The sequence below is a fragment of the Oncorhynchus nerka genome, linkage group LG6 (assembly GCF_034236695.1).
Source record: "Oncorhynchus nerka isolate Pitt River linkage group LG6, Oner_Uvic_2.0, whole genome shotgun sequence".
Classification (NCBI taxonomy): Eukaryota; Metazoa; Chordata; class Actinopteri; order Salmoniformes; family Salmonidae; genus Oncorhynchus; species Oncorhynchus nerka.
Window position 1 is genome coordinate 26,868,510 of NC_088401.1, and position 26,345 is coordinate 26,894,854.

A 26,345-nucleotide genomic window follows, 5' to 3' on the forward strand; every position below is an offset into this window, starting at 1 on the left:
ATGACTTGCAGACGCTTGTCTACTTTGATGCTAATTAGCATTTCTGAATCTGAGAGTAAATAGAGCTGATTATATTGATGAAAGTTCCCTTGTCCTAGAGAGATTTACATGGTTATCAAAACGTCATGCCAGGGTAAAGTCTATACGAAACACATACCTTATTTGAAGTGGTTCTAAAATCTCATATGGGAAAAATGTATGGTTAAAAAAAGATTGGAACCATTTCTGTGTAAAACCGCTAGGTTTTATGGCTATTATGACCCATCAACTGTGGGGCTCTATAGATTAGGAGCCTAGTTATCAAGGTCTCTAACATTCCTCTACCTTATCAGGCTCTTTAATCCTGAAGCTACTATGGTAACATTTGTACCACTGGCATTTTGGTTTTAGTGGCTCTGCCAATATCCATCTATTTCACTACATTGAGGTCAAACATATTCAAAGGGACTAGAGACAAAGGATTAATTACAAAGTGATTGTTTATTGACATTCGTGTACAGTGATATGAGTACATGGAGCGAAAGCACAGCCTGAGAATTTAGTGACCTGTCATCAAACCAAATTTGATCATGAAACATGTCTTTCAAAATGTCACAATTCTGAAAGACAAAGTCCTACAGGACAAGGAAAGTTAAAAAGGAGAGGACAAAGTACCAATTTCCATAAGAGGGAGCGTTTTATCAAGTCATATCAACAAGGTATAGATGCTAATGCTAATCAATATCGCAACCTTTCTGCCAGTTTTTGACTGATAATTGGAAGATCTACTGTTACCTTGCTGTTCCCAAGGGGATATAACATGAAAAATAAATAGGCAAATAAAAATATTAGATTTTTTTTAAATCACAAAAATAAGGTACTCAAACTGTAGTACAGTTAGATTGAATTATCGATGCATTATTTATTTGAATGCTCTGATCAAGCTCTGGTCTTAAATAGTTGAATAGTTAATGCACTTAAGCAACGTACATAGATCATTTAGAATAATTTAAGGGTAATATTGAATAATTTAAGAGCAATATTAATTTAATAAATATTCTCATATTATAGGGTCGATCATACCAAGTGATGACCAGGATATTCTATGGATAAAATTCTTCATAAAGCCAGTAAAAATAGACTACTGAATTACATATTTTTTAAAAATACAATGCTAGACAATTCAAACAAAATGACTTATTCTCTACATGACACATTTGTATGTCCCAAATGGCTGCCCAACCCCTATATAGTGCACTACTTTTGAGAGGGCCTGGTCAAAAGTAGTGTACTACATAGGGAAAAGGGTACCATTTGGTATGCAGACAGTCTCTGTGTCTTCGACCATTAAGGATGCGATTCCTACGTCAACAACTTGAATAAACAACAATTTTCACCAGTCAATACCAACATAGAAGATGGATAGATTGGGTTCCCACTAGATGGCCAAACTGCAAAATTGTCTATATCATAAAAATGTATGAAACAAAACATTTTTAAGGTTAGGGTTAGGCATAAGGTTAGCAGTGTGGATAAGGTTAGAGTCACGGTTAGGTTTAAAATCAGATTTTAAGAATAGAACTAGACAGGGCTCCTGACTTTGCAACTTGGCCAGATAGTGACGAAATAGAACGAGGAAGAGAAAGTGGTCAAGGTTACATTTACAGTGCAAAGGGAAGGAAGACAACACCAACATTTCCCCACAAATTCTAAATGAACAAAGCCATTTTGAAATAGAATTCAAAATCATGAAAAATATAAAAAAAGGTACTAAATGAAGGCATAAGTAACAAAAACTATGTACACATGGGGGGGGGGGGGGGGGGGCACATAAAAGTCCTGTTTTTGAAAGCATTTCAAATCCTATGCCATCATTATAAAAACACCTAAACAATACTGGACAATGTTTACCAAACAAAACATTCAAATTAGTTTTCCACCTTATGGTCCTAAAGAGAAACCATAATATTACATCACCCGCTTTGACAAAAAAAAAAAAATCAAAAAACATGATAGAAAAAAAACAACAGTACTTATGAAACAAAACTAACAAGAATCTTCTATGCTCCCTGAACATTTTTTTGTTTTTGTAGTAGCCCTGGTTCTTTCCATACAAATATTATACTATGATCATAGTACAACAGCTGTAGCTTCAATCATGGACAATCTACAGTATTTTACAGTATAACTAGGGGCCATTTAGGGCTGGTTTTCCTGAAACTGATGAATACTGGTTCAGGACTAAAAAGCACAGTCAATTGAGAATCTTCATTGAAATAGCTTTTTAGTCTAGACGCGGTATTCAAACTTTTTCAGCGGGGGACCCCTTTTTTCTTTCGTCAGAATTTCTGGCGACTCCACCCCACCCTAAATCTAATGACGCAACCTGAAAAACTGTCAATTTCGATTTTTACATAAACAAATAACCTTAAATTGATTATATTTTCATATTTTATCAAAATAATAAATTGACTTAATAAAATTAGATTTTTCTAATTATGTTTCTCCAAAAAACATTTACATGTTATTGTATGGGACAATATACAATCCTCATTTTCTTTCTCCCCAAAAAACCACGACTGCAATTCCCTCTGACTTTGAATACCACTGGTATAGGACTATGCCTCATCTGTGTTCTGGAAACTGCCATTTAGTGTACATCCTTTCAATGAAAATGTTAAAAACAAAGGACGAGACCCCAAGAATAATTGTCAACACTAGACCAGGACAGAAAGGGATGTTCAACATGATGTTACACTCCATCAAAGTTGCACAGTGCCTCACAGTACAGAATTGACCTCTATGGTTGAGATCTCCCAGTCAGCGTTTGGGCTTAAATGGCAAAGCCCATGGTTCGAATGACAAGGGTATTATTTATGGTGTGAGCTCAATGACACGGCAAGGCTGACAAGAGAACTCTCAGAGCTTAGCCTTTCACATTCTAATCTTAGCCTTGTACAAGTTACATCATCACCTGGGTCTCTACAGTTCCTCTCACTGTACAGGAACTGTGACTCTAATAAGCCTCCCACTGCCACGATGTGGCAAAAACCATTGCATCACTGCATTGGCGTCTCCAATAGTATGTGTGATTCATTAACACATAGCTGGTGTCACTGAGGCAATAACTCATGGAGGCATAGTACAGTATCTTTCTTGGGTGGGAGATTCAGACAACTGTGTGCAGTAAGTACATCCAGGCTGGGCATGGACTCAGAACAGTGAAAGAATTCCTAAAAAAGCACCTGTTCATCCACTCTGAGGAAAACAGTGATGCCCTTATGATGATAAAGCAATTGGTGAAACATGCATGAAACATGCTTTTTAAATGTAACAATGGGAATAAAAAATGTTTTGGTCTTGTCACTGAATGGTCGTGGGGAGTCAAGGTGATTTCAGGAAATGCTCTGCGATGATTGATCGGGCAAGATTAAGGTCTGGAGAGACTTACGATTTTTAGGGGGTCACCGCCGATGTCACTTCCTCTGATGTCAGAGGTGGCGGGCTGTGGGTGGCAGCCGGTGGAGCAAGCCCCTCCCCTGCATAGTGTCAGCCCCAGTCTTTGGAGCTGGAATAGTCTTATGGGGGAAGATTAAACTGATGAGACCATGAGGTGGACAAAGTGGGGGGGTCGTAGAACAGGCTGGAGCCAAGGTCTTCACTGTTGCATACATGTTGGTTTATGTACAATGTCTCAGATGAGTGATGCAGTGCATGCAAGTTTTAATACGTTTGATCCCTCTTTTTCAAACCCACTCCTCAGGTACGTATTGTAAGAAAACAACAACTGAGGATGCCATTTGTCCAGAGTTAATATTTGTACGTAAAAATAAAACAAGTTTGTTAGTAGGGTGCCAAAGGAAGTCAGTCAGTGGTCAGTGCCAGTGGTTAGTCTCACTCCAGGCCAAAGGTACTGGTCTCCTCCACAGCAATCAGCAGTTTCTCATACAGCATGGTGTAGGAGGGGTAAGGTGGAAGGTCCAGGCGGTTGAAGCATGTGTGAGCCCTGAAAGAGAGGAGAGGAACGAGTCTGAATGAGACCCCAATATGATATGATTGGTCTATTAATAACGTCCCATATGATGTGTTCATACCGTAAGTCCAGGGTTGTGGGTTTGATTCTTGCATGGGCCACATACACTATATAGGTGGTTAACTGTAAATCTGACTCGTGGAAATTGTTTCTCTCTTCCACCAATCATGAGAAAGCCCTAGGTTGAAATGTTATTAGCTAGCCATGCCATTCTCTTCTCCAACCTCAGCCTTATTTAGCTTCCTTACTGCTGACACTGTGCTTCCTACACAATGATAAACACTACCACTTCCTCTCCTCCACAGCGAAATGGGAGCCCTCTCCTTTCTGCTGACTTAGTTAGCTTTAAATGAGATCTTCTCCCGTTTGCCAAATAAATGTCCAATGCAGGTCTAACAAGGTGAAAAGGTATAAAGCAAATACTGTACAGGCATCAAATATAGCAGTGTTTGCAATGCAACCAATTCAGAGGGATCCATGAAAATTGGAATATGAAAATAGAAGTAGGCCTAGGGGGTGTGTAAGGATTCAGTACTATAGTTGGTACTCATTTCAACAAATTGAACTTCATATCACGTCTGGCACTAGTGAGTGACCATAATCACGTGTGTGTTCCAAACTCGGCAGCTTTAGACATCAGCGACACATAGTGTTGTAGAAGCAATGTATACTGTGTGACCTGGGTGGTGTTCATTATAAGGCACACGTAGCAAAACATTTTGCAATGGAAAATATACACAGGGATTTGTCATCAGATAGTAGGCTACATCCTGTTTCCCTCTGTTTGGTACCTACTGAACATGACCCAGCCACTTCTCCATCAACAACTCTTTTCACACAAGCAAGAAACCACATGCTAGTGGCGGTTATACGCTAGTAGAAAACACACTAATAGAAGTGACTTTTATGAACCTTTTGCTAGACCACGTACAATTTACTCATTCGTGTTGAAATGACGAATAGCGTTATCTGCTTCCAACGCAATTGTTTCATACTCTAGAAGATTGTCTAAACCAAATATCTTCACCAAGTTTGAGAACAAGGTGGGGGTGTGAGAGTGAGAAGTATTTTTCCCCACTGGTTATACCTCTCTGTAAAGCTGGCGAGCTGATTACAAGGTAGATCTCTAAATGTAATTGTTGAGTAAACACCAGCAACCGTTTCGTTCCTTCCCCATACGGGTAACGTAAGCCTTGATACCACACTCAACCAGCTGTCCATATGAAGAATATGTATAAAAAAAGAGAGGGAGAGAGATAGATAGAGAGCTGGTTACATCCGTCCTGTGGGTGAGAATAGAATGGTTGCACTATGAAAATGTTGGATTACATGACAACATCATGTGGTCTGAATGAGAGTGCCTCAGGTAAGGGAAGTAAAATCGGGAGATCGGGACTATGCCTGAAATGGGCAAATGCTTTTGTTTGAGTGACCACCTAATTTCCAATGACAGCTGACTGAGTGCATTTCTGTGGTGTTGATTTTGCGATTTGAGAATTGTCACTGGCAGATAAAATAGTATTAGTTTCAAAATAGATAATCTCATTGATGGAATGGTAAAAGCCAGTTTCTTTGTGACTTTTCTTTGTGTCCAGGACAAATAATTTGCTGCTGTATGGGGTCTCATGCACACACTAACAAACAAAAAACAAAAGCTGCCTTTCAGCCAGGAAAAAAAATGGACAAGGCCATTAACAATACCGAATAAGAAAGAACTGTCCCAAAGTTGGGATTGCAGTCTGTTCTATGTTCTCACGGAGGTCAAATTGGCTGTATTTACACAGGCAGCCCAATGCCGATCTTTTTCTACTAATTTGTCTTTTGACCAATCAGATTAGATGTAGCCTTACTCTCTCGACACCATTCTGTATACTTCTGGCCCTTCTTTGGACACTGTTAACAACCCTCCAGGCAAGCTTCAATGCCATACAACTCTCCTTCCGTGGCCTCCAATTGCTCTTAAATACAAGGAAAACTAAATGCATGCTCTTCAACCGATCGCTGCCTGCACCTGCCCGCCTGTCCAACATCACTACTCTGGACGGCTCTGACTTAGAATACGTGGACAACTACAAATACCTAGGTGTCTGGTTAGACTGTAAACTCTCCTTCCAGACCCACATCAAACATCTCCAATCCAAAGTTAAACCTAGAATTGGCTTCCTATTTCGCAACAAAGCATTCTTCACTCATGCTGCCAAACATACCCTTGTAAAACTGACCATCCTACCAATCCTCGACTTCGGCGATGTCATTTACAAAATAGCCTCCAACACTCTACTCAACAAATTGGATGCAGTCTATCACAGTGTCATCCGTTTTGTCACCAAAGCCCCATATACTACCCACCATTGCGACCCGTACGCTCTCGTTGGCTGGCCTTCGCTTCATACTCATCGCCAAACCCACTGGCTCCATGTCATCTACAAGACCCTGCTAGGTAAAGTCCCCCCTTATCTCAGCTCGCTGGTCACCATAGCATCACCCACCTGTAGCACGCGCTCCAGCAGGTATATCTCTCTGGTCACCCCCAAAACCAATTCTTTCTTTGGCCGCCTCTCCTTCCAGTTCTCTGCTGCCAATGACTGGAACGAACTACAAAAATCTCTGAAACTGGAAACACTTATCTCCCTCACCAGCTTTAAGCACAAGCTGTCAGAGCAGCGTACAGATTACTGCACCTGTACATAGCCCATCTATAATTTAGCCCAAACAACTACCTCTTTCCCTACTGTATTCATTTATTTATTTAGCTCCTTTGCACCCCATTATTTTTATTTCTACTTTGCACATTCTTCCACTGCAAATCTACCATTCCAGTGTTTTACTTGCTATATTGTATTTACTTCGCCACCATGGCCTTTTTTTTGCCTTTACCTCCCTTATCTCACCTCATTTGCTCACATCGTATATAGACTTGTTTCTACTGTATTATTGACTGTATGTTTGTTTTACTCCATGTGTAACACTGTGTCGTTTTATGTGTCGAACTGCTTTGCTTTATCTTGGCCAGGTCACAATTGTAAATGAGAACTTGTTCTCAACTTGCCTACCTGGTTAAATAAAGGTGAAATAAAATAAATAAATAAAAATAATAGCCCAGTCAGATAAGCTGCTGATATGTTTTTAAAAAGCAGACAGTTTTCTTTTAATTTCCTTAAAAAATATTCTCGCTACAATCCTTCCTATGAGGTGAAAGACTATTTATTTTGCTCAAATGTCTGTCCCTAAATAGGGCGTGGCTACCTGCTTTAATAATTCTAAATGGCCACATTTAGCATGTGTTTCCAATGGACCTTATAAGTGTGACAAGTTACAGTACATTTGACCCCAGAACTAGGTTTACTGTCCTATTTCCCAGTGTGCACAGAAGTCAATTCAATCTATTCCAAGTTGCTTCAATGTCATTTCATTCAAATGATGTGGAAGCAATGTTGATTCAACCAGTGTGTGGTTAGTGGAATGTCTTTCTGGATATTTTCATCTCCTTGTAGTGGAATAATTACATTAGTCAATGAAATTACCTCTTTATTCCAGAATAAAACACCCAAAACAGTGCACTCTGCCTCTAAGAATCATGAGTCTGGTTATGCCGTAGTGGTCAAAAAATACTTACAATGTAGTTTGCTTTTATTAAGAGTTGATACTAGTTGATTATAAGAATAAAACTTGTCCGGGAGAGATATGATTCTTATAAGAGGATTCAATTCCAAACAATATATTTATGAACATGTTGGTATATTTTCTATCCAGTACCTGGGTAGTGAGGTGACCTTGCCCCACTTTTCGATGCAGAAGCGTCGTAGGCCGTTGCTTCCCCGTAGGGCAGCGAAGCCTTCGTATGGAACGCTGGAGGTGCCCGTCACAAACTGTAGCAGCCGCAGTCTCTGCTCGTTGTTGAAGCGTTCCACCGCGCCCCAGAACCACCGCATCACTATGTGGCCATCATGGTAACCTGGGGAAGGAGTAATTAGGGTTCATTGGTGAGGTCAGTGTAGGTGTAACTGACTGGTACACAACCCTGGTTATCCTCACTGCTTTGTGTTCTGCATCAACCGTACACACATGTGGTTGCTACACACTGAGGGTGAAATGGATTGAGTCAACCCCTTACTTAGTGTTTGAGAAATGAGCTCATTAAGTCATTGTCATTACTATTAATACTGTGGACCGAGAAGCTAGCTCCCATTCTGAGAGCAAATGTAATGTTCTCCACTTTCTGTTCCATTTTGAAAGTTTTCACTTTAAATGACAAACTGCAATCTAAACAGGGCGCTGTTTGCTTTGGAGGCTGTGGTGAGAAGGGTCACTGCAGGCTTTTCAGTCCGGCTTGTGATCCAATCCATCCAGAGCAAACTGACGTCTTTGCCAAACGAAAGAGCAAACAGCTCCAATTGTGCAGATGATGAGTTTGGCCAATTAAGAGCTTAGCCATAATGAGAACCAGATGAGCAGCCTGGCAGCTGGAGCACGGCCTTCTGGGTGATTAATGAGCTATGGATGTTTATGGGCATTTCGGGACTTGCCGGACCCTCCGCCACATCTGTCTGTTCAAAGGAGGCAGCGGCGCTCATGATGTGGCCGTAATCAGTTACAGACGCACACTCTCTTATGTCAGGTGACATGGTGCGTATGCGCTAATGAGGCCGTGAGACGGATGTTCCGGCATGTTCTACTTGGCGTTGACCGCTCTGTGTCATTACTGCACTGTACCAGGTCTGTCAGTTGGAACATATAGACTCTAGTACTTTGTTATGCAGAAAGGGACACATTGGTTTATGCTTCCAAAAACGTAGGCTTTTACATTAAACAGCATGACTGTCAGTGACAGCTTTTCGACCATCACTTGGTCTTTTAGGGGAAAAACTCTTAGGGGAAAAAAGGTGCTATCAAGGTTCCAAATGTGTTCTTCGGCTGTGCCCATAGGAGAACCCTTTTTGTTTCCAGGTCGAAACCTTTTTGGGTTCCATGTAGAACCCTCTAGGAAAAGGGTTCTACATGGAACCCAATAGGGTTCTACCTGGAACCAAAAAGGGTTCTTCATATGGTTCTCCTATGGGGACAGCTGAAGAACACTTTTAGGTTCTTGATAGCAGCTTTTTTTCTCAGAGTCAATAGTACATGTTTTACTTTCGGGAAACAAAACATTTTCCTTGGACACTTCACAAGATGACTATCCCAGAACAGAAATAGAAGCACTCAGATATCTGCATTGATTTTTACTTTCTCACCTCCTCTGTACTCTGTGTTGGTCCTCCAGTCGTTTAGGTCGATCTCAGCCGTCCCTGCAATGACCAGCTCCAGCTCTCTGGCATCAAACACCGACACCAGACGAGAGTCTACCACCTGGGGCCAGAGGAGGGTTGGAGAGGGGATTAGGGATGTCAATAGATTGCCTGCTGTTCCACAAATGAATGGAATTCACTTGGCAATGGTGAGATGGAATAATGTCTCTGACACTTCCTCTAGAGACCATACCTTCCTTTGGCATTTACAGATCGAAAGGGACTGGATAGGTGTAAGCATCATGATAATGGGGAGGTTGCGCCATATTGCTTATACCCATCCTATTCTTTCAGATCTGCAAACACTGAGGGGTTAGTAGGGGTCAAAGGCCATGTGGGGTATTCTAGGTTTGTGCTGTACCTCATAGAAGCCTCGGACCAGGGCCTCAGTCTGCTGCACCACCCCGCGCTCTACCCTCCACTTGGCCATGCGCTCAATGTACTCCTTCTTGTTCTTCTCCGTCACCTGAAGGTTGGAGCCACCCGACTTTAGCTCCCGCTCCGTCACCTGACACAGGAAATGACAGACAGGAAATTATGTCAGAGAACTGTATTTATGAAGGGAGTGTGGTGTTGGGACCATTTTGGGCTAAAATAACTTTTGCTTCTTTGACCTCCCAACAAAAGATGTACCCGGGTGTGGTGGGCAGATGTTAACTTCGAAATGAAACTTTAAAGTGAATCTTCCAACACATTTCATTCTGTCCTGGGCAGAAGAATATAATAATTTATTGATAAAGTACTCCATTTCCCCAAGTTACAACATACTACAAAGTGCCAGGTCAGGCTAAGCAGAGACAGTCAAAGCCCTAGTGCCTCGTGGCCTACCTCATCCCTGAGACTGATCCCTGAGACTGACCCCTAACAGACTGACTCCTAACTGAGACTGACCTGGCCAAAGACCTCCTCATTGACGGTGAAGGTGAGGTCCAGGATGTCAGTGATGTCATTTTCCTTCATCCACTGGAGACTCTGATGGAACTCCTCATCCAGATACTCCAGATCACTCAGGTCTGTGGATCTGTGAGAACATTGACTGGTTGACTGATTGATATGATGTTACAGTAGAATTCATTTCAGTCGATGTGTAGCATGATGCAATGTTAGTACAGATACATTGTACAGGGAGAGGAGTGTGTGAGGTAATTGTACAGGAAGAGTTGTGAGTCGGGTAGATTGTGGCACAAGACGTGTGTGTGTAGGGTGAAGAGGGGTAATTGAGGTACAGAAGTAAGAATGTGTAGGCTAGATTATGGTACAGGTGTGTGTGTAGGGTGAAGAGGGGTAATTGAGGTACAGAAGTAAGAATGTGTAGGCTAGATTATGGTACAGGTGTGTGTGTGTGTAGGGTGAAGAGGGGTAATTGAGGTACAGAAGTAAGAATGTGTAGGCTAGATTATGGTACAGATGTGTGTGTGTGTAGGGTGAAGAGGGGTAATTGAGGTACAGAAGTAAGAATGTGTAGGCTAGATTATGGTACAGGTGTGTGTGTGTGTGTAGGGTGAAGAGGGGTAATTGAGGTACAGAAGTAAGAATGTGTAGGCTAGATTATGGTACAGGTGTGTGCGTGTGTGGGGGGTATATGGAAGCAAAAGGGTGGTCAATGCACTCACAGTCTGAGGAGGGCCTTGTAGAAGGGTCGTGTGAAGAAGGCATCCAGCAGATACTGGTGGATCAGGGCCAGGCCTAGAATACGCCCACTGAAGCGGAACCTAGGAAGGAAAGGAGACGAGGAGAGGAATCCACTTTAGACTATTGAGAGGTAGACCATGGTCTTGGACAGGACAAGCTGCATTGTCTTCGTCTTCCAAAGGTAAAAACTGTGGAAAAGCGCTATCAACAGGAAAGGGTATATTCTCAAGGAATGAAGGATGTTGTTGGTTAATGGTATAATTGACACTAATTTACTTTCAACTTGTGACTGGTAATTAATGACTCGGCAGAGTGCCATCTGCCAAGCTATAAACTTTACCCTCATTGGTTCAAGTCCAGCTTCCAATGACAGGCTAATTGGAATGCTATGGCAACCATTTTGTGTCCATGAAGTAGTTTAATTTCCGGTGACAATGAACGGAGCTCACAAGGCTGCATTTCCACTAAGAGTAAAACAGGGAATATCACAGGGTGTTGGCTACATTTCACAGCTTAAATCAGTTTCTCCTCTATAGGTTTAGTTTTTCAGTCTATGCTATTACACTAGTCATTTGCCTGAGTACACAAGTCATTTGCGCTGTTGAAAACTAACAATCCTTGTACTATTCCCCACTGCTTCAGGGTTGACACAGATGGTAAATACATCATACTGGTACATCATACCATGTTTACTAGAGTGTCATCATTATGTTTGTGTCAAGGGGAATATTAAACGATGCTTGGTTTTGCATGACTCCCCTAGTCCCACCAATAAAATGCTAACGAGCAATATTAACCCTAGACAATTTGATGACCTACACCAGTTGTACGGTGATCATAAACTCCTTGGCTAAAGATGCACAGAAACCAACTGTAAAACATCTGGTTTTATTTGTATTTTTATTCATTAATAGTCTCTTGGCTAAGCCTCCCTTAAATAAGAGATTCATATCTCATTGGCTGCATTTACTCAGGCAGCCCAACTCTGATATTTTTCCCAATTATTATAGGTCTCTCTTTAAGTAGTGTAGTGGTGTTTCTCTTGTCATGATGTGTGTTTTGTCCTGTATTTTTAGTTTTAATCCCCCATCCCCGCAGGAGGACATTTGCCTTTTGGTAAAACAAATGAGAATTTGTTCTTAACTGACTTGCCTAGTTAAATAAAGGTTAAATTAATCTGATTGGTCAATAACCAATTAGTGGCAAAATATCAGATTTGGGCTGCCTGTGTAAACACAGACAATAGATCACCTGGTTAAATACCTGTATAAAAAAGTAAAAATTACGATAATATGCTCTCTCAGGGTATCAGTCCTCACCATTCCAGATGGTTCTCAACGAAGGCAGACATGGGGCTGATCTGGACGGTGTAAGTGTCGTTGGCTGAGTACTCAAACAGGCCGTAGTAAGGGTTGAATAGCTCTTGGGACAACAAGAAGAAGAACTCCCTGGAGGGGCCGCTGTAGTCCAGCCTAGAGACGGGGGACATGGGGGATGTAGTTTTAAAAATACGGCAATGGGATCAATCCCACATGCACATGCTTCCATGCACATACATGCACAAACAAACACAAACACACGCTTACCCCTCCTCTCCCAGGAAGGTGATGTAGAGCTTGTTCCTCTGCAGCTCCTTGCGGGAGTAGGCCATCACCTGGTTGAAGGTGCCCTCCAACAGATGGTCTCTTCTGATGATCAGTCTGGGACAATAATTAAATGATTAGCAAACTACAGTTCCTGTACAGACATGCTTATCTCCTCTCATCACATCATCTTACTGGGTCTTATAGAGCTATTCAGAACATTTGAGATAGAAATTCAGACATAATCCACAATGCTACATGGTAGAGAATCATCTACTGTTTCTACAGTATCTCTAGCTGTAGTTTCTGCTTGCAACATCTTGCAATATCCTTGACATATAATTACCACCAGAGGGTGGGTATCAGCATATACACTCAAGTATGTGTCACACACACACACACACACACACACACACACACACACACACACACACACACACACACACACACACACACACACACACACACACACACACACACACACACACACACACACACACACACAGACACAGAGAGACTTACTTGATCTTCCCTGGCCCCTGGCCATAGCCCTTAGCTTCCAGCTTCCTGTAAAAGTTACGCAGTTTGGCTTCAAAGTCTCTGCGGTATGGAGCCGGAGCTCGGGCCCTCTGTAAGCCTGCCAACACACACAAACACACAAGCACACACACAGAGTGAGCGATAGCCATAATTGACATCTAAGCTAATACAACTGCAATCAATACCTTATACATACATAATTCATGGGCCTCAAGGCCCAGTGAAAAACACAGGCACTTATGGGCAGTTGTTAAGAGTTCAAAACCTTCCCCACTAGTGTAGCTGAGCCAATGATCATCCTTGTTGTTGTATTTTTTGGGGGTCACGTTTTGATGCCTGAAGCACTTCCACATCCCTAAGTGACCGTATTCACCATCTAATGGACAGTGTATATCCGACCGGCGGTGGAATATGCTGCCACAGTGATCCGTCAGTCAACTCATTTTTTGACATGACTTGAAGCTAGCCTGAGTTAGGCCAGCCTCAGTTCAACAGAGCAAGGGAGGAGAAAAGTACTACTCAGATGCATGCACCAATCTGGGCCTACCATCACTTCACACGCACTCGCAGGGAAAGTCTCTTCGCATGATTACATTTGACATTTTTGACCCTTAGCGCCGTGTCCTCCCACTTCAACGATCGTCTGTGAGCCTACACCAGACCTGCTCCTCAACTAAAATGGAACTGATCCACTGCAGGACTGAGCGTTTCTGTTGCAGTGCCGTCCCAGCCATGGTCCGCCTGCTGAACAGTTGACGATTAACATAACTTTCTGTTGTTTGCTGTATTTTAATTTGTATTGCCAATTGTAATATTCAAATGTAAGTTGTATTCACAATTAAGCATGTTGCTGACATTTGTACAATGTTCCGTTGAAAAAGCAGTCAAAAAAACTTCTCTCTCAACAAAGACCAACGGGAGAGAAAATGCAGCATCATTCCAATCCAGGTTTGCCTCCCTCCTGCTGTGGCCCTGCTCCCATTCATCCATTAATAGCTCCTCTGCTCTCATCAAAAATAATAAGCACCCCTGACACCTCCTCATGGCCTCTTAACGACTCTATCAGCTCATTAACGCTGCATGGCCATGCTCTAATGTAGCACAGCAGGGCCTTTCATGGGGAGTGATGATCGTATTGTGAGGATACTAGCTGTTAGCTGCTAGCCTAGCACCAAAGGTATTTACAACTAACCCAAGATATACTGAACAAAAATAGAAACACAACATGCAACAATTTCAACGATTTTACTGCGTTGCAGTTCATGTATGGAAATCGGTCCATTGAAATAAATGCATTAGGCCTTAATCTATGGATTTCACATGACTGGGCAGGGGTGCAGCCATGGGTGCCCCTGGGAGGACATAGGACCACCCACTGGGGAGCCAGGCCCTGCCAATCAGAATTATTTTTTTTCCCCACAAAAGGGCTTTATTACAGAGAGAGATACTCCTCAGTTTCAACAGCTGTCCGGGTGGCTGGTCTCAGACAATCCTGCAGGTAAAGAAGCCGGATGTGGAGGTTCTGGGCTGGTGTGGTTACACGTGATCTGCGGTTGTGAGGCCGGTTGGATGTACTGCCAAATTCTCTAAAAAGACTTTGAAGGTGGCTTATGGCAGAGAACATAAAATTCTATGGCAACAGTTCTGGTGGACATTCCTGTAGTCACCATGCTATTTGCACTCATCTCTTAAAACTTGAGACATCTGTGGCATTATGTTGTGTGACATTTTATTGGCCTTTTATTGTCCCCAGCACAAGTGGCACCTGTGTAATGATCATGCTGTTTAATCAGCTTCTTGATATACCACACCTGTCAGTTGGCAAAGGAGAAACACTCACTAACAGGGATGTAAACAAATGTGTGCACAAACATTTCCGAGAAATTAGATTTTTGTGAGGCATATGGAACATTTCTGGGATCTTGAACATGAAACATGTGTCCAACACTTTACATGTTGCAATTATATTTTTGTTTAGTATACTGTCGTTCATCTGTGTCGTTTTCAGTGGGAGCAAATTAAGGATAGTGGGCAAAGTCAAGGACGCGTAAGCGAGATCCTATTGGCGTGTTTTAGCATGTACAGTACAGTGGCAAGAAAAAGTATGTGAACCCTTTGGAATTACTTGGATTTCTGCATAAATTGGTCATCAAATTCGATCTGATCTTCATCTAAGTCACAACAATAGACAAACATAGTGTGCTTGAACTAATAATACACAAATTATTTAAAAAATATTGTCTATATTGAATACATCATTTAAACAGGTTGGAAGGTTGGAAAAATGATGTGAATCCCTTGAGTTTGCTATTCACAAGAAGCATTGTCTGATGTGAACCATGCCTCGAACAAAAGAGATCTGAGAAAACCTAAGATTAGGAATTGTTGACTTGCATAAAGCTGGAAAGGGTTACAAAAGTATCTCTAATAGCCTTGATGTTCATCAGTCCACGGTAAAACTAATTGTCTATAAAATGGAGAAAGTTCAGCACTGTTGCTACTCTCCATAGGAGTGGCCATCCTGCAAAGATGACTGCAAGAGCACAGCGCAGAATGCTTGATGAGGTTAAGAATAATCCTAGAGTGTCAGCTAAAGACTTACTGAAATCTCTGGAAAATGCAAACATTTTTGTTGACGAGTCTACGATACGTAAAACACTAAACAAGAATGGTGTTCATGGGAGGACACCAACGAAGAAGCAATTGTTGTCCAAAAAGAAATGTGAAGTTTGCAGAAGTGCACCTGGGTGCAAAATATTCTGTGGACAGATGATACTACAGTTGAGTTATTTGGAAGGAACACACAACACTATGTGTGGAGAAAAAAAGGCACAGCACACCAACATCAAAACCTCATCCCAACTGTAAAGTATTCTGGAGGGAGCATCATGGTTTTGGGGGCTGCTTTGCTGCTGCTATCATCAACGGAAAAATGAATTCCCAAGTTTATTAAGACATTTTGCAGGAGAATGATAGGCTATATGTCCACCAATTGAAGCAGAAGTCGGGTGATTCAACAGCACAACGACCCAAAACACAGAAGCTGTGTCACGCCTTGGTCATAGTGTTTTGTGTTTTCGTTATATATTTGGTCAGGCCAGGGTGTGACATGGGTTTATGTGTTGTGTTTAGTATTGGGGTTTTATAGGATTTGGGATTGCATATGATTAGGGGTGTGTCTAGTTAGGCTTGGCTGCCTGAGGCGGTTCTCAATCAGAGTCAGGTGATTCTCGTTGTCTCTGATTGGGAACCGTATTTAGGTAGCCTGGGTTTCGCTTTGTATTTGGTGGGTGATTGTTCCTGTCTCTGTGTAGTGTTCACCAGATAGGCTATAATAGGTTTCACGTTCCGTTTGTTGTTTTCGTATTTCAGTTATTTCATGTATCGTCATTTCATTCATTAATGACATGAGTAACCACCACGCTGCATTTCGGTCCTCTCTTTCGACAAACGAAGAACGTCGTTACAGAATCACCCACCCCACACAGACCGAGTGGCGTGGTAACAGGCAGCGACAGCAGGAGCAGCGAAGGGAGGACGTTATGGATAGCAGAGGCCGGGACTATACGACGTGGGAAGAAATAGACAGGTGGGCGGCCGACCCAGAGAGAGTGCCTGGGCCCGCCTGGGATTCGCTGGAACAGTGCGAAGAGGGCTATAGGCGAATGGAGTTGGAGAAACAGACACGGCGGCGCAGAGCGAAACCCGAAAGTCACCCCAAAAAATTTATTGGGGGTGGCTCAGAGGGAGAGTGGCTGAGTCAGGAGATAGACCTGAGCCAACTCTCCTTGTTTATCGTGAGGAGCCAAGGAGGAGACCAGAGCCGGTGTTAGAGGTGAGCGAAGCAGAGACTGTGAAGGAGTTAATGGGGAAAGTGGAGTGGAGAGTAATGAGGGAGTTGCTAGCTTGGTGCTATAGATACGATATTCGTCCGACGGATCGTGTCGGGGATTTGATAGGACCTGAGTTAGCGCTCCATACTCGTCCTGAGGTGCGTGTTAGTCGGCTGGTGAAGTTGGTGCCAGCCTCACGCACCAGGCCTCCTGTGCACATCCTTAGCCTTGCACGTCCTGTGCCAACACTGCTCTCAAGATCTCCAGTACGCCTTCACGGTCTAGCCCATCCTGTGCCACCTCCACACTCCAGTCCTCCGGTGGCAGCTCCCCGCACCAGGCTTCCTGTGCGTGTCCTCGGCCCAGTACCACTAGTGCCAGCACCACGCATCAGGCCTACAGTGCGCCTCGCCTCTACAGCGCTGCCGGAGTCTCCCGCCTGTTCAGCTCTTCCAGAGCCTTCCTCCTCTACAGCGCTGCCGGAGTCTCCCGCCTGTTCAGCGCAGCCAGAGCCTGTCTCCTCTCCTGCGCTGCCGGAGTCTCCCGCCTGTTCAGCGCTTCCAGAGCCTTCCTCCTCTACAGCGCTGCCGGAGTCTCCCGCCTGTTCAGAGCTTCCAGAGCCTTCCGCCTCTACAGCGCTGCTGGAGCCTCCTGCCTGTTCGGAACAGCCTGAGCTGCCAGTCTGCAGGGAGCTGTCAGTCTGCAAGGTGCTGTCAGTCTGCATGAAGCAGCCAGAGCTGTCAGTCTGCAAGGAGCTACCAGTCTGCAAGGAGCTGCCAGTCTGCAAGGTGCTGCCAGCCTGCATGGAGCAATCAGAGCTGCCAGTCTGCATGAAGCAGCCAGAGCTGTCAGTCTGCATGAAGCAGCCAGAGATGTCAGTCTGCAAAGAGCTGCCAGTCTGCAAGGAGCTGTCAGTCTGCAGGGAGCTGTCAGTCTGCAGGGAGCTGTCAGCCTGCAGGGAGCTGTCAGCCTGCATGGAGCAGCCAGAGCTGTCAGTCTGCAAGGATCTGTCAGTCTGCAAGGAGCTGTCAGTCTGCAGGGAGCTGTCAGCCTGCATGGAGCAGCCAGAGCTGTCAGTCTGCATAGAGCAGCTAGATCTGCCAGTCAGCCATGATCTTCTAGATCTGCCAGACAACCAGTCTCTTCCAGATCTGCCAGTCAACCAGTCTCTTCCAGATCTGCCAGTCAACCAGAATCTTCCAGATCTGCTAGTCAACCAGAATCTTCCAGATCTGCCAGCCAGCCAGGATCTACCGGAGCCTACTACCTGCCTGAGCTTCATCTCAGTACTGGGCTTCCTCTCAGTACTGGGCTTCCCCTCAGTCCCGAGCTGCCCCTCAGTCCCGAGCTGCCCCTCAGTCCCGAGCTGCCCCTCAGTCTCGAGTTGCCCCTCAGTCCCGAGCTGCCTCAGTCCCGAGCTGCCCCTCAGTCCCGAGCTGCCCCTCAGTCCCGAGCTGCCCCTCAGTCCCGAGCTGTCCCTCAGTCCCGAGATGCCCCTCAGTCACGAGCTGCTCCTCAGTTCTGTGGGGTTCTGGGTGAGGACTATTAGGCCATGGTCGGCGGCGAGGGTGGATTATCCCAGGACGCGAAGGGGAGGAACTAGGACATTAATGAAGTGGGGTCCACGTCCCGAGCCGGAGCCGCCACCATGGACAGACGCCCACCCGGACCCTCCCTATGGGGAGCCCTATGGCTCTCCCTATGGTTTTGAGGTGCGTCCGGGAGTCCGCACCTTAGGGGGGGGGGGTTCTGTCACGCCTTGGTCATAGTGTTTTGTGTTTTCGTTATATATTTGGTCAGGCCAGGGTGTGACATGGGTTTATGTGTTGTGTTTAGTATTGGGGTTTTATAGGATTTGGGATTGCATATGATTAGGGGTGTGTCTAGTTAGGCTTGGCTGCCTGAGGCGGTTCTCAATCAGAGTCAGGTGATTCTCGTTGTCTCTGATTGGGAACCGTATTTAGGTAGCCTGGGTTTCGCTTTGTATTTGGTGGGTGATTGTTCCTGTCTCTGTGTAGTGTTCACCAGATAGGCTGTAATAGGTTTCACGTTCCGTTTGTTGTTTTCGTATTTCAGTTATTTCATGTATCGTCATTTCATTCATTAAAGACATGAGTAACCACCACGCTGCATTTCGGTCCTCTCTTTCGACAAACGAAGAACGTTGTTACAAGCTGTCATTATGTGCTCCCTCTCTGGCCTCTAGGTCACCAGGCTGCTCGTTATGGTGCACACCTGTCACCATCATTACGCACACCTTGGTTCCTTCCCCAGGCATCATTGTTTCTGTTTCAGGTTCATGTCTGTGCGTTGTTCGTGTTTCGTTTATTGATTCACCCGATTGAGATGCTGTGGCATGACCTCAAGAGAGCAGTTCACACCAGGCATCCCAAGAATATTGCTGAAATTAAACAGTTTTGTATAATGGAATGGTCCAAAATTCCTCCTGACCGTTGTGCAGGTCTGACTACAGAAAACATTTGGTTGAGGAGGTCAACCAGTTACTAAACCCAAGGGTTCACATACCTTTTCATTCCTGCACTGTGAATGTTTACACTGTGTGTTCAATAAAGACATGAAAAAGTATAATTGTTTATGTGTTATTAGTTTAAGCAGACTGTGTTTGTCTATTGCTGTGACCTAGATGAAGATCAGATAAAATTTATGCAGAAATCCAGTTATTTCCAAAGGGTTCACATATTTTTACTTGCCACTGTATCTGCACATTTCAAATAAGGAACACTCTGTGAAGCGTGTATGTGCAATAACTCAATTCGCCCTTGCACTACCTGTAATATATTTTTTTAATTTAGCAAAGCTCCACGTCTACAAAACTTAGTGAACTCTGTTCGAAACAGATTCCAGCTTTGGGAACAGAGAACTGTATTGCGATCTGGCTTTTCTTCGATGAGAAAATCAGCAGAATATCGGCCCAGTTCCACCTCGCTCAATACTCTCCCACTGCCGGCCACTGGGCTTCCTCTATTGCTCTATGGTGTGATATTTAAGCAATAAGGGCCAAGGGGTTGTGGTCAATATACCATGGCTAAGGGCTGTTCTTATGCATGATGCAAACCGGAGTGCCTAGATACCACAAACCCCCAAGGTGCCTTATTGCTATTAGAAAATGGTTACCAAGGTAATTAGAGCAGTAAAAATACATGTTTTGTCATACCTGTGGTATACGGTCTGATATACTACGGCAGTCAGCCAATCAGCATTCATGGCTCGAACCACTCAGTTTATAATGGATTCTATTTCACAGTGTAATTATTAATTCATAACTGGCGCTAGGAGCCCACAGTATGGTCTGACTGATATTTCATAGCCAGTGTAATTATGGGTATGTTATCTTTGTAAAGGTTGAGGATAGAATGTTGACACCATCAACCCAATTGCTTATTTAAATCACTCATTGTGGTTTGCATTGAGTGGTGCTTGGGCTTCATAATAGCTACTGTTCAAGAGGTGACTGGTTGTTTCCCTTAATGGGACTAATTCATAAGTGGCACTTGTTATGACTTGATTTCATGTGGTTCTAAGGATCCTGATTGGCTTAGGTCCTTAGTGCAGTCCGAGTGGTTACCCTCACTTAAATAAATGATGCCTATTCAGACATGGTTTGGGTTATTAAGTTAGGAGGGATTGGTGGTGACCCATGAGGCTAGAGCCCTGTACTTGGTTAGCATACATGAGAGCTGATTGGCTGGTCAGTGAAGTTAAAAGTAAGGGAAGTCCCACCTGGGGAGTTTTGTGGCGAGGATCCAGGTGAGCAGCGGGGCGAGAAGCTGTACCCCGGGTGAAAGGAGTGGGGTGGAACATAGGACATGATTTCCTCCTCAAACAAGCTGCAGGGGAGAGAGATTGACAGGGAGGGAGGGAGATAGGGAGAGAGAGAGAGGGAAAGTGAGGGAGAGAGATTGACAGGGAGGGAGGGAGATAGGGAGAGAGGGAAAGAGAGAGAGGGAAAGTGAGGGAGAGAGATTGACAGGGAGGGAGGGAGATAGGGAGAGAGAGAGAGGGAAAGTGAGGGAGAGAGATTGACAGGGAGGGAGGGAGATAGGGAGAGAGGGAGAGAGAGAGAGGGAAAGTGAGGGAGAGAGATTGACAGGGAGGGAGGGAGATAGGGAGAGAGGGAGAGAGAGAGAGGGAAAGTGAGGGAGAGAGATTGACAGGGAGGGAGGGAGATAAGGAGAGAGGGAAAGAGAGAGAGGGAAAGTGAGGGAGAGAGATTGACAGGGAGGGAGGGAGATAAGGAGAGAGGGAAAGAGAGAGAGGGAAAGTGAGGGAGAGAGAGCGTTAAAGGGATAGTTTACAAATTCGAAATGGTCCAAATGTATCAAGTCTTTATTCCATTCCATTTCATGAAGGAAATTATCCCTGCATTTTATACAGAAAACTGCGTGTCGATCATGTAGATTACAGGGTTTGCTCTCCTCACAAACATGGTAGACAGACTGTAACAAATACCAATTCTGTCAGGCTGGGTCTGTGAACTATAAACCAATCAAATTACGGCTGCTGGCTGGTCTGTGGACTATAAACCAATCACATTACGCCTGCTGGCTGCTGGTTTTGGGCATGGGTATATAGGCCTAAAGTAATACAGTGTGCCCATGTGAAGGGTGTAATCGGATTGACTGTGAGACAGACAGTGAATGAGCCGTGGGACAAGATGCTCTGGATTTACTGTAATCTAGCCAGCGTCCGGCCAGCGGAGCCCCGCAGAACCAGCCAAAACAACCATCTAGTATCAACAACAACAGGGTAAACAAGACTACCTCAGTAGAATGACCAGGTCAGCATCACAAGACAGCTTCTCCACCCCCTGTGAACCTTCCGTCTTGATGTAGTGGATCTTCTCCCTGATTGGTTGACAGAGTGAGGGCAGTCAAACATCCAGCCAAATTGTGACCGTAGAATTCTAAGGTTCTATCGGCAACAAGAGGATTCTGAGACTGGCTTTAAACAAAAGCTCACTGTACTGCCCTCCAATTATGAGAGCCTGCCTGTTCACACTGACTCTGTTAATACTAAGAACTTCACCCTTACACAGGAAACTGGATCCCTTGTAGTCACACTTACAAACTACAACATAAAGGCTTTATAGGGCATTCATAAAATACGGAGTATATATATATATATAAGGAATATATATAGTTCACAAATAATTTATAAACCAAGTCATAGTACATAAAAAGTGATATAAAAAGGTTATTACCGAACGTATTTGTTCACAACGTAAACACATAAAAATACAAACTCATGAAACAATTCATAAAGCAACAATAAGTCTTGCAAAAGATATAATATATAGAGGATCACCTTAGTACATGGTTCCTGGCCAGGCTCGGCTGGCGCTCTTGAAGCATCTCAAAGATGTTTGGCTGGCGAAGGAACGCCACTATCTTGTCATTGTAAGCTGTGTTGAGGGGGAGACAGAGGGGCATTTATTGAGATGACTCATGTATTGGAGGCAGCTCTGCAGACTGGTCACTAGCTGGTAAAGTCACAAAGTCAGAAAATCTGATTTGAAACTTAACCCTGACCTTAATCCCTTAACCACACTGCTAACCCTAACCTTCAATGCTGGAAACCTGATATATTTTTACGATATAGACCATTTTTACTTTGCAGTTGGCCCACGTTAAGTTCTGCCTCCAGGGCAAGATTCATGACAACAAAGGTGAACCTGGACAGAGGGCAGGAAAGTGATGCGCAACACTATCTCTATCTATGATGGTTAAAACAAAGTGACCTTTCTGTCAAATGGCGCTCATCAGACAGAGAAACTGGGGAGACAGAAGACGTGATGAAGTTAGCTCTGGTCCAGGGTGTTATATGCAGCTTGCTGATGATGAGGTTCAGAATTAACAAGCTGCATTTAAGTCCTTGGACCAGTGCAAGAGTATGAGGGTCGTGCTGAGATACTTCCTTTGGGTTATTGCTATTCACACAAATTGTGTTAGCACTCTGTGGTTCCGGATAACTTCAAAAGATAACAGTAACTTTATAGTGTGGCTAATTATTCAAAATCCACCAAACAGATGACAGAGTGCAGGCAAGACGACTGGTCGCACATCTTGTCCTCCATACGAGAACATGTTCAGAGAAAATGTCACGCTGTCGTTGCTCAACACATATCTGGATAACTTACTGCATGTCCAAGTGAACACAACTACCCCACTGAACCCATTTCCGATGGAAGACGGCTATCCGGTTAAAACCGCCCATCACTCTGTCCTAGTCCTGACATGACTGAGGAGAGGAGAGGCATTCTGTGGCACTCTGGGCTTTGTAATCACAGCGAGCGCTGTGCAGCTCAACAGCACCAGTGGAGATGTTACGGATGCGGGAGGATGAGAGGGAACCATAGACCTACATGAGGGGAATGAGGAGGAATATACATTCCTACGGCAAGCCAGCGTGTCTTTAAGTGCCACGCCAGCTGTGGTGGCTAGGGCCGTGCCTGTGGCCTGGCTGATTCAGGAACCATTTTCAGGGTCATTTGGACAGAGAGAAAAAGAAGGAGTGTCTCAGGGGATGTGATAGAGTCACACAATCATTGTCCTCAGCAATGAGACTCTCTGTTGAGACAAGCTGTATGCTTCTGGTTTGGCCCTCACTAGAAACACTTGGGGTGGATCAGTTGGTAGGAGGGTTGGGCTCTTGCATAGATCACCGACACTGAATACACGTGACGTCAAGACCATTTGGATGAAAGTCTGCTAAATGCCTAAACACAAACAGACAAAATATGTGTGACTATGATGGAGCACGAGGGTCCAAGTTATGTCAAAGTTACCGCCACAGCTGAACAATATTGACTCTGCTGCAGCACTTACATGGTGCACCTAACGGTGTGGAGTCGGGGTGGTACTGGCTACGTATGGCGGCTACCAGGCTGTTCCCAGGTCTGTGAATCAGGGAAGCTACTCGACTCCGGGACACATCAGACGCCTGGGACAGACACCACAAAGATCATCATCACTGTGATCCTCGTCGTCATAATCTCAATCGTCAGCTCATAGAAGACATTAGATGAGTCTACTATTGACTCCATTGGTAATGACAAATAGACCATTCAATTCCATTCCAAGAGGATTCTCTCACCTCTCCAGCACTGTAGCTGCGCAGTCTCTGCAGGTGCTGCCTGTGGGTCAGATGGTTGGGCAGACGGCCGTTCTGTAAGGGGATCCTGGGGTCAATGAAGGTTGTCGCCCTGCTGTTGTGGTCCACGAAAAACGACTGGAAAGAAGAGGAAAACAGAGATTTACATGAACAGGACTTGAGACGAAGTATCCAGAGGAAACCCACAACCATGGTACCTAAAGTTCCATCACACTTCACCATGGCTCAAGTATCTTTCCACTGTGGCTAGACATTATAAGGTGGACTCCTGACTTCAGATAACTCAAGCTTCTTATTGACATCAATAATGGAATCATACAATCAGAATCTCTCGGAATTCTTAGTTTCATCATTTATCATTTCAGGACTAAGCTCCATCGCTCAACACTAACTACAACCTAACTATAAGTGCATAGACGTATGTTGGATAAGTGAGCAGACCTTTACCTTGCCCTGTGGGTCTGTTTTGATCTCCCAGCCTCGGGGCAGCTCTAGTTGTGTGTCGGCAAACTTGTTGAGGAAAATCACCAGGTCTCTGTTGTGCTGGTAGCGCTCAAAGTTGCGCGCGTCCCGCCTGACCTTCAGGATCATGTGCTTCAGACAGGTACTGTTGGTGAATATCCGGTAGGCACCCTGGGATCGCCACACAGAGAACACATTACATTGCAGGACGTGGCGTGGTGTGGTTATACTGTGACAGTGGGGGGAAAAGACCCAATTTACTGGCTTGCAATGCTACTGAACGCTATTGGAGTCATTGTGCACAGAAGGCGCAACCAACGCTCTCTCCACGCAAACATACCAGGCTTTGTTACATAAACACGTATGCTTTTAGACACCCCCCTCAACTGAAATAGAATGTCACAGAATCCGCAAACAAAGTTATCTGATCGAGTGTATTTAGTAGTAATACACATTATTTGACCTTTCCATCTGATCAACTATCTATAAACTCCTTTCAACCCAGGGGAAGAACTTCTCCCTCTCTGCCTCTCTCTGTCAGTTGACAGGTCACGTCCCCACCTCTGTAACGGCTTCCCTTGCTTTGGCAGGAAGTTGCAGCGAGCTCCGACTCCCAACGGTCGATAGATCAATAACCAGACTCTATTAATAGATCGGCCATCGGTATGGAACAACGCCGTGTCGACCCAACCGCAACCGCTGGGCTTAGTTTGATGAGGTCATGACCGTGAGAGGACCGTGAAGTCACTGTTGGTGGTAATAAGCACCGTTTACCAAGGCAACAGCAGGGTCATATTATCTGGAAATAGACCTGAAGTTCTCAGGGATATGACCTGTCCTGTCCTGTGCTGTGCTCTGAGGGAAGATGGTGAACGGGGGAAACTCCACTGAACAAAAATATAAACGTAACCTGTAAAGTGTTGGTCTCATGTTTTATGAGCTGAAATAAAAGATCCCAGAAATTTTCCAAACGCACAAAAAGCTTATTTGTCTCAAATTTGCTGCACAAATTTGTTTACAACCCTGTTAGTGAGCATTTCTCCTTAGCCAATAAAATCCATCCACCTGACAGGTGTGGCATATCAAGATGCTGATTAAACGTCATGATCATTACACAGCTGCACCTTGTGCTGGGGACAATAAAAGGACACTCTAAAATGTGCAGTTTTGTCTAAATTTTTGAGTGAGCATGCAATTGGCATGCTGACTGCTGGAATGTCCACCAGAGCTGTTGCCAGAGTATTTCATGTTAATTTCTCTACCATAAGCCGCCTCTAACATTGTTTTAGAGAATTTGGCAGTACGTCCAACCGGACTCACAACCACCGACCACGTGTATGACGTTGTGTGGGTGAGTGGTTTGCTGATGTCAATGTTGTGAACAGAGTTCCCCATGGTGGGGTTATGGTATGGGCTGAAATAAGCTATGGACAATGAAAACAATTGCATTTTATCAATGCCAATTTGAATGCAGAGATACCGTGACGAGATCCTGAGGCCCATTATCGTGCCATTCACTCGCAGCCATCACCCCATGTTTCAGTATTATAATTCAGAGCCCCATGTAAGGATCTGTACACAATTCCAAGAAGCTGAAAATGTACTAGTTCTTCTATGGCCTGCATACTCACCAGACATGTCAACCACTGAGCATGTTTGGGATGCTCTGGATCAACGTGCACGACAGTGTGTTCCAGTTCCTGCCAATATCCAGAAACTTTGCACAGCCACAGTCACCAACTCTATGCAAAAGAGATGTGTTGCACTGCATTTGGCAAATGGTGGTCACACTAGATACGGACTGGTTTTCTAATCCACGTCACTTCCCTTTTTTTTAAGGGTATCTGTGACCAACAGATGCATATCT

At 44.3% G+C, this 26,345-nt stretch overlaps 1 protein-coding gene across 1 annotated transcript in view; it reads right to left on the reverse strand.

Annotated features, from left to right (window-relative positions):
- Positions 1-461: 461 nt before the first annotated feature.
- LOC115131058 (E3 ubiquitin-protein ligase HECW1) overlaps positions 462-26,345 on the reverse strand; it is a 73,501-nt gene continuing 47,617 nt past the window's right edge. Inside the window, exons 12-26 of the mRNA XM_065019449.1 lie at positions 24,464-24,649; positions 23,999-24,133; positions 23,731-23,845; positions 22,211-22,307; positions 21,667-21,750; positions 20,627-20,733; positions 13,035-13,149; positions 12,516-12,629; positions 12,249-12,401; positions 10,911-11,009; positions 10,189-10,318; positions 9,659-9,805; positions 9,244-9,358; positions 7,769-7,967; positions 462-3,985 (exon numbers count right to left, since the gene is read on the reverse strand). Of these exons, the coding sequence (XP_064875521.1) occupies positions 3,874-3,985; positions 7,769-7,967; positions 9,244-9,358; positions 9,659-9,805; positions 10,189-10,318; positions 10,911-11,009; positions 12,249-12,401; positions 12,516-12,629; positions 13,035-13,149; positions 20,627-20,733; positions 21,667-21,750; positions 22,211-22,307; positions 23,731-23,845; positions 23,999-24,133; positions 24,464-24,649 (1,908 nt within the window). The 3' untranslated portion in view covers positions 462-3,873. The remainder of the gene's footprint in view (positions 3,986-7,768; positions 7,968-9,243; positions 9,359-9,658; positions 9,806-10,188; positions 10,319-10,910; positions 11,010-12,248; positions 12,402-12,515; positions 12,630-13,034; positions 13,150-20,626; positions 20,734-21,666; positions 21,751-22,210; positions 22,308-23,730; positions 23,846-23,998; positions 24,134-24,463; positions 24,650-26,345) is intronic.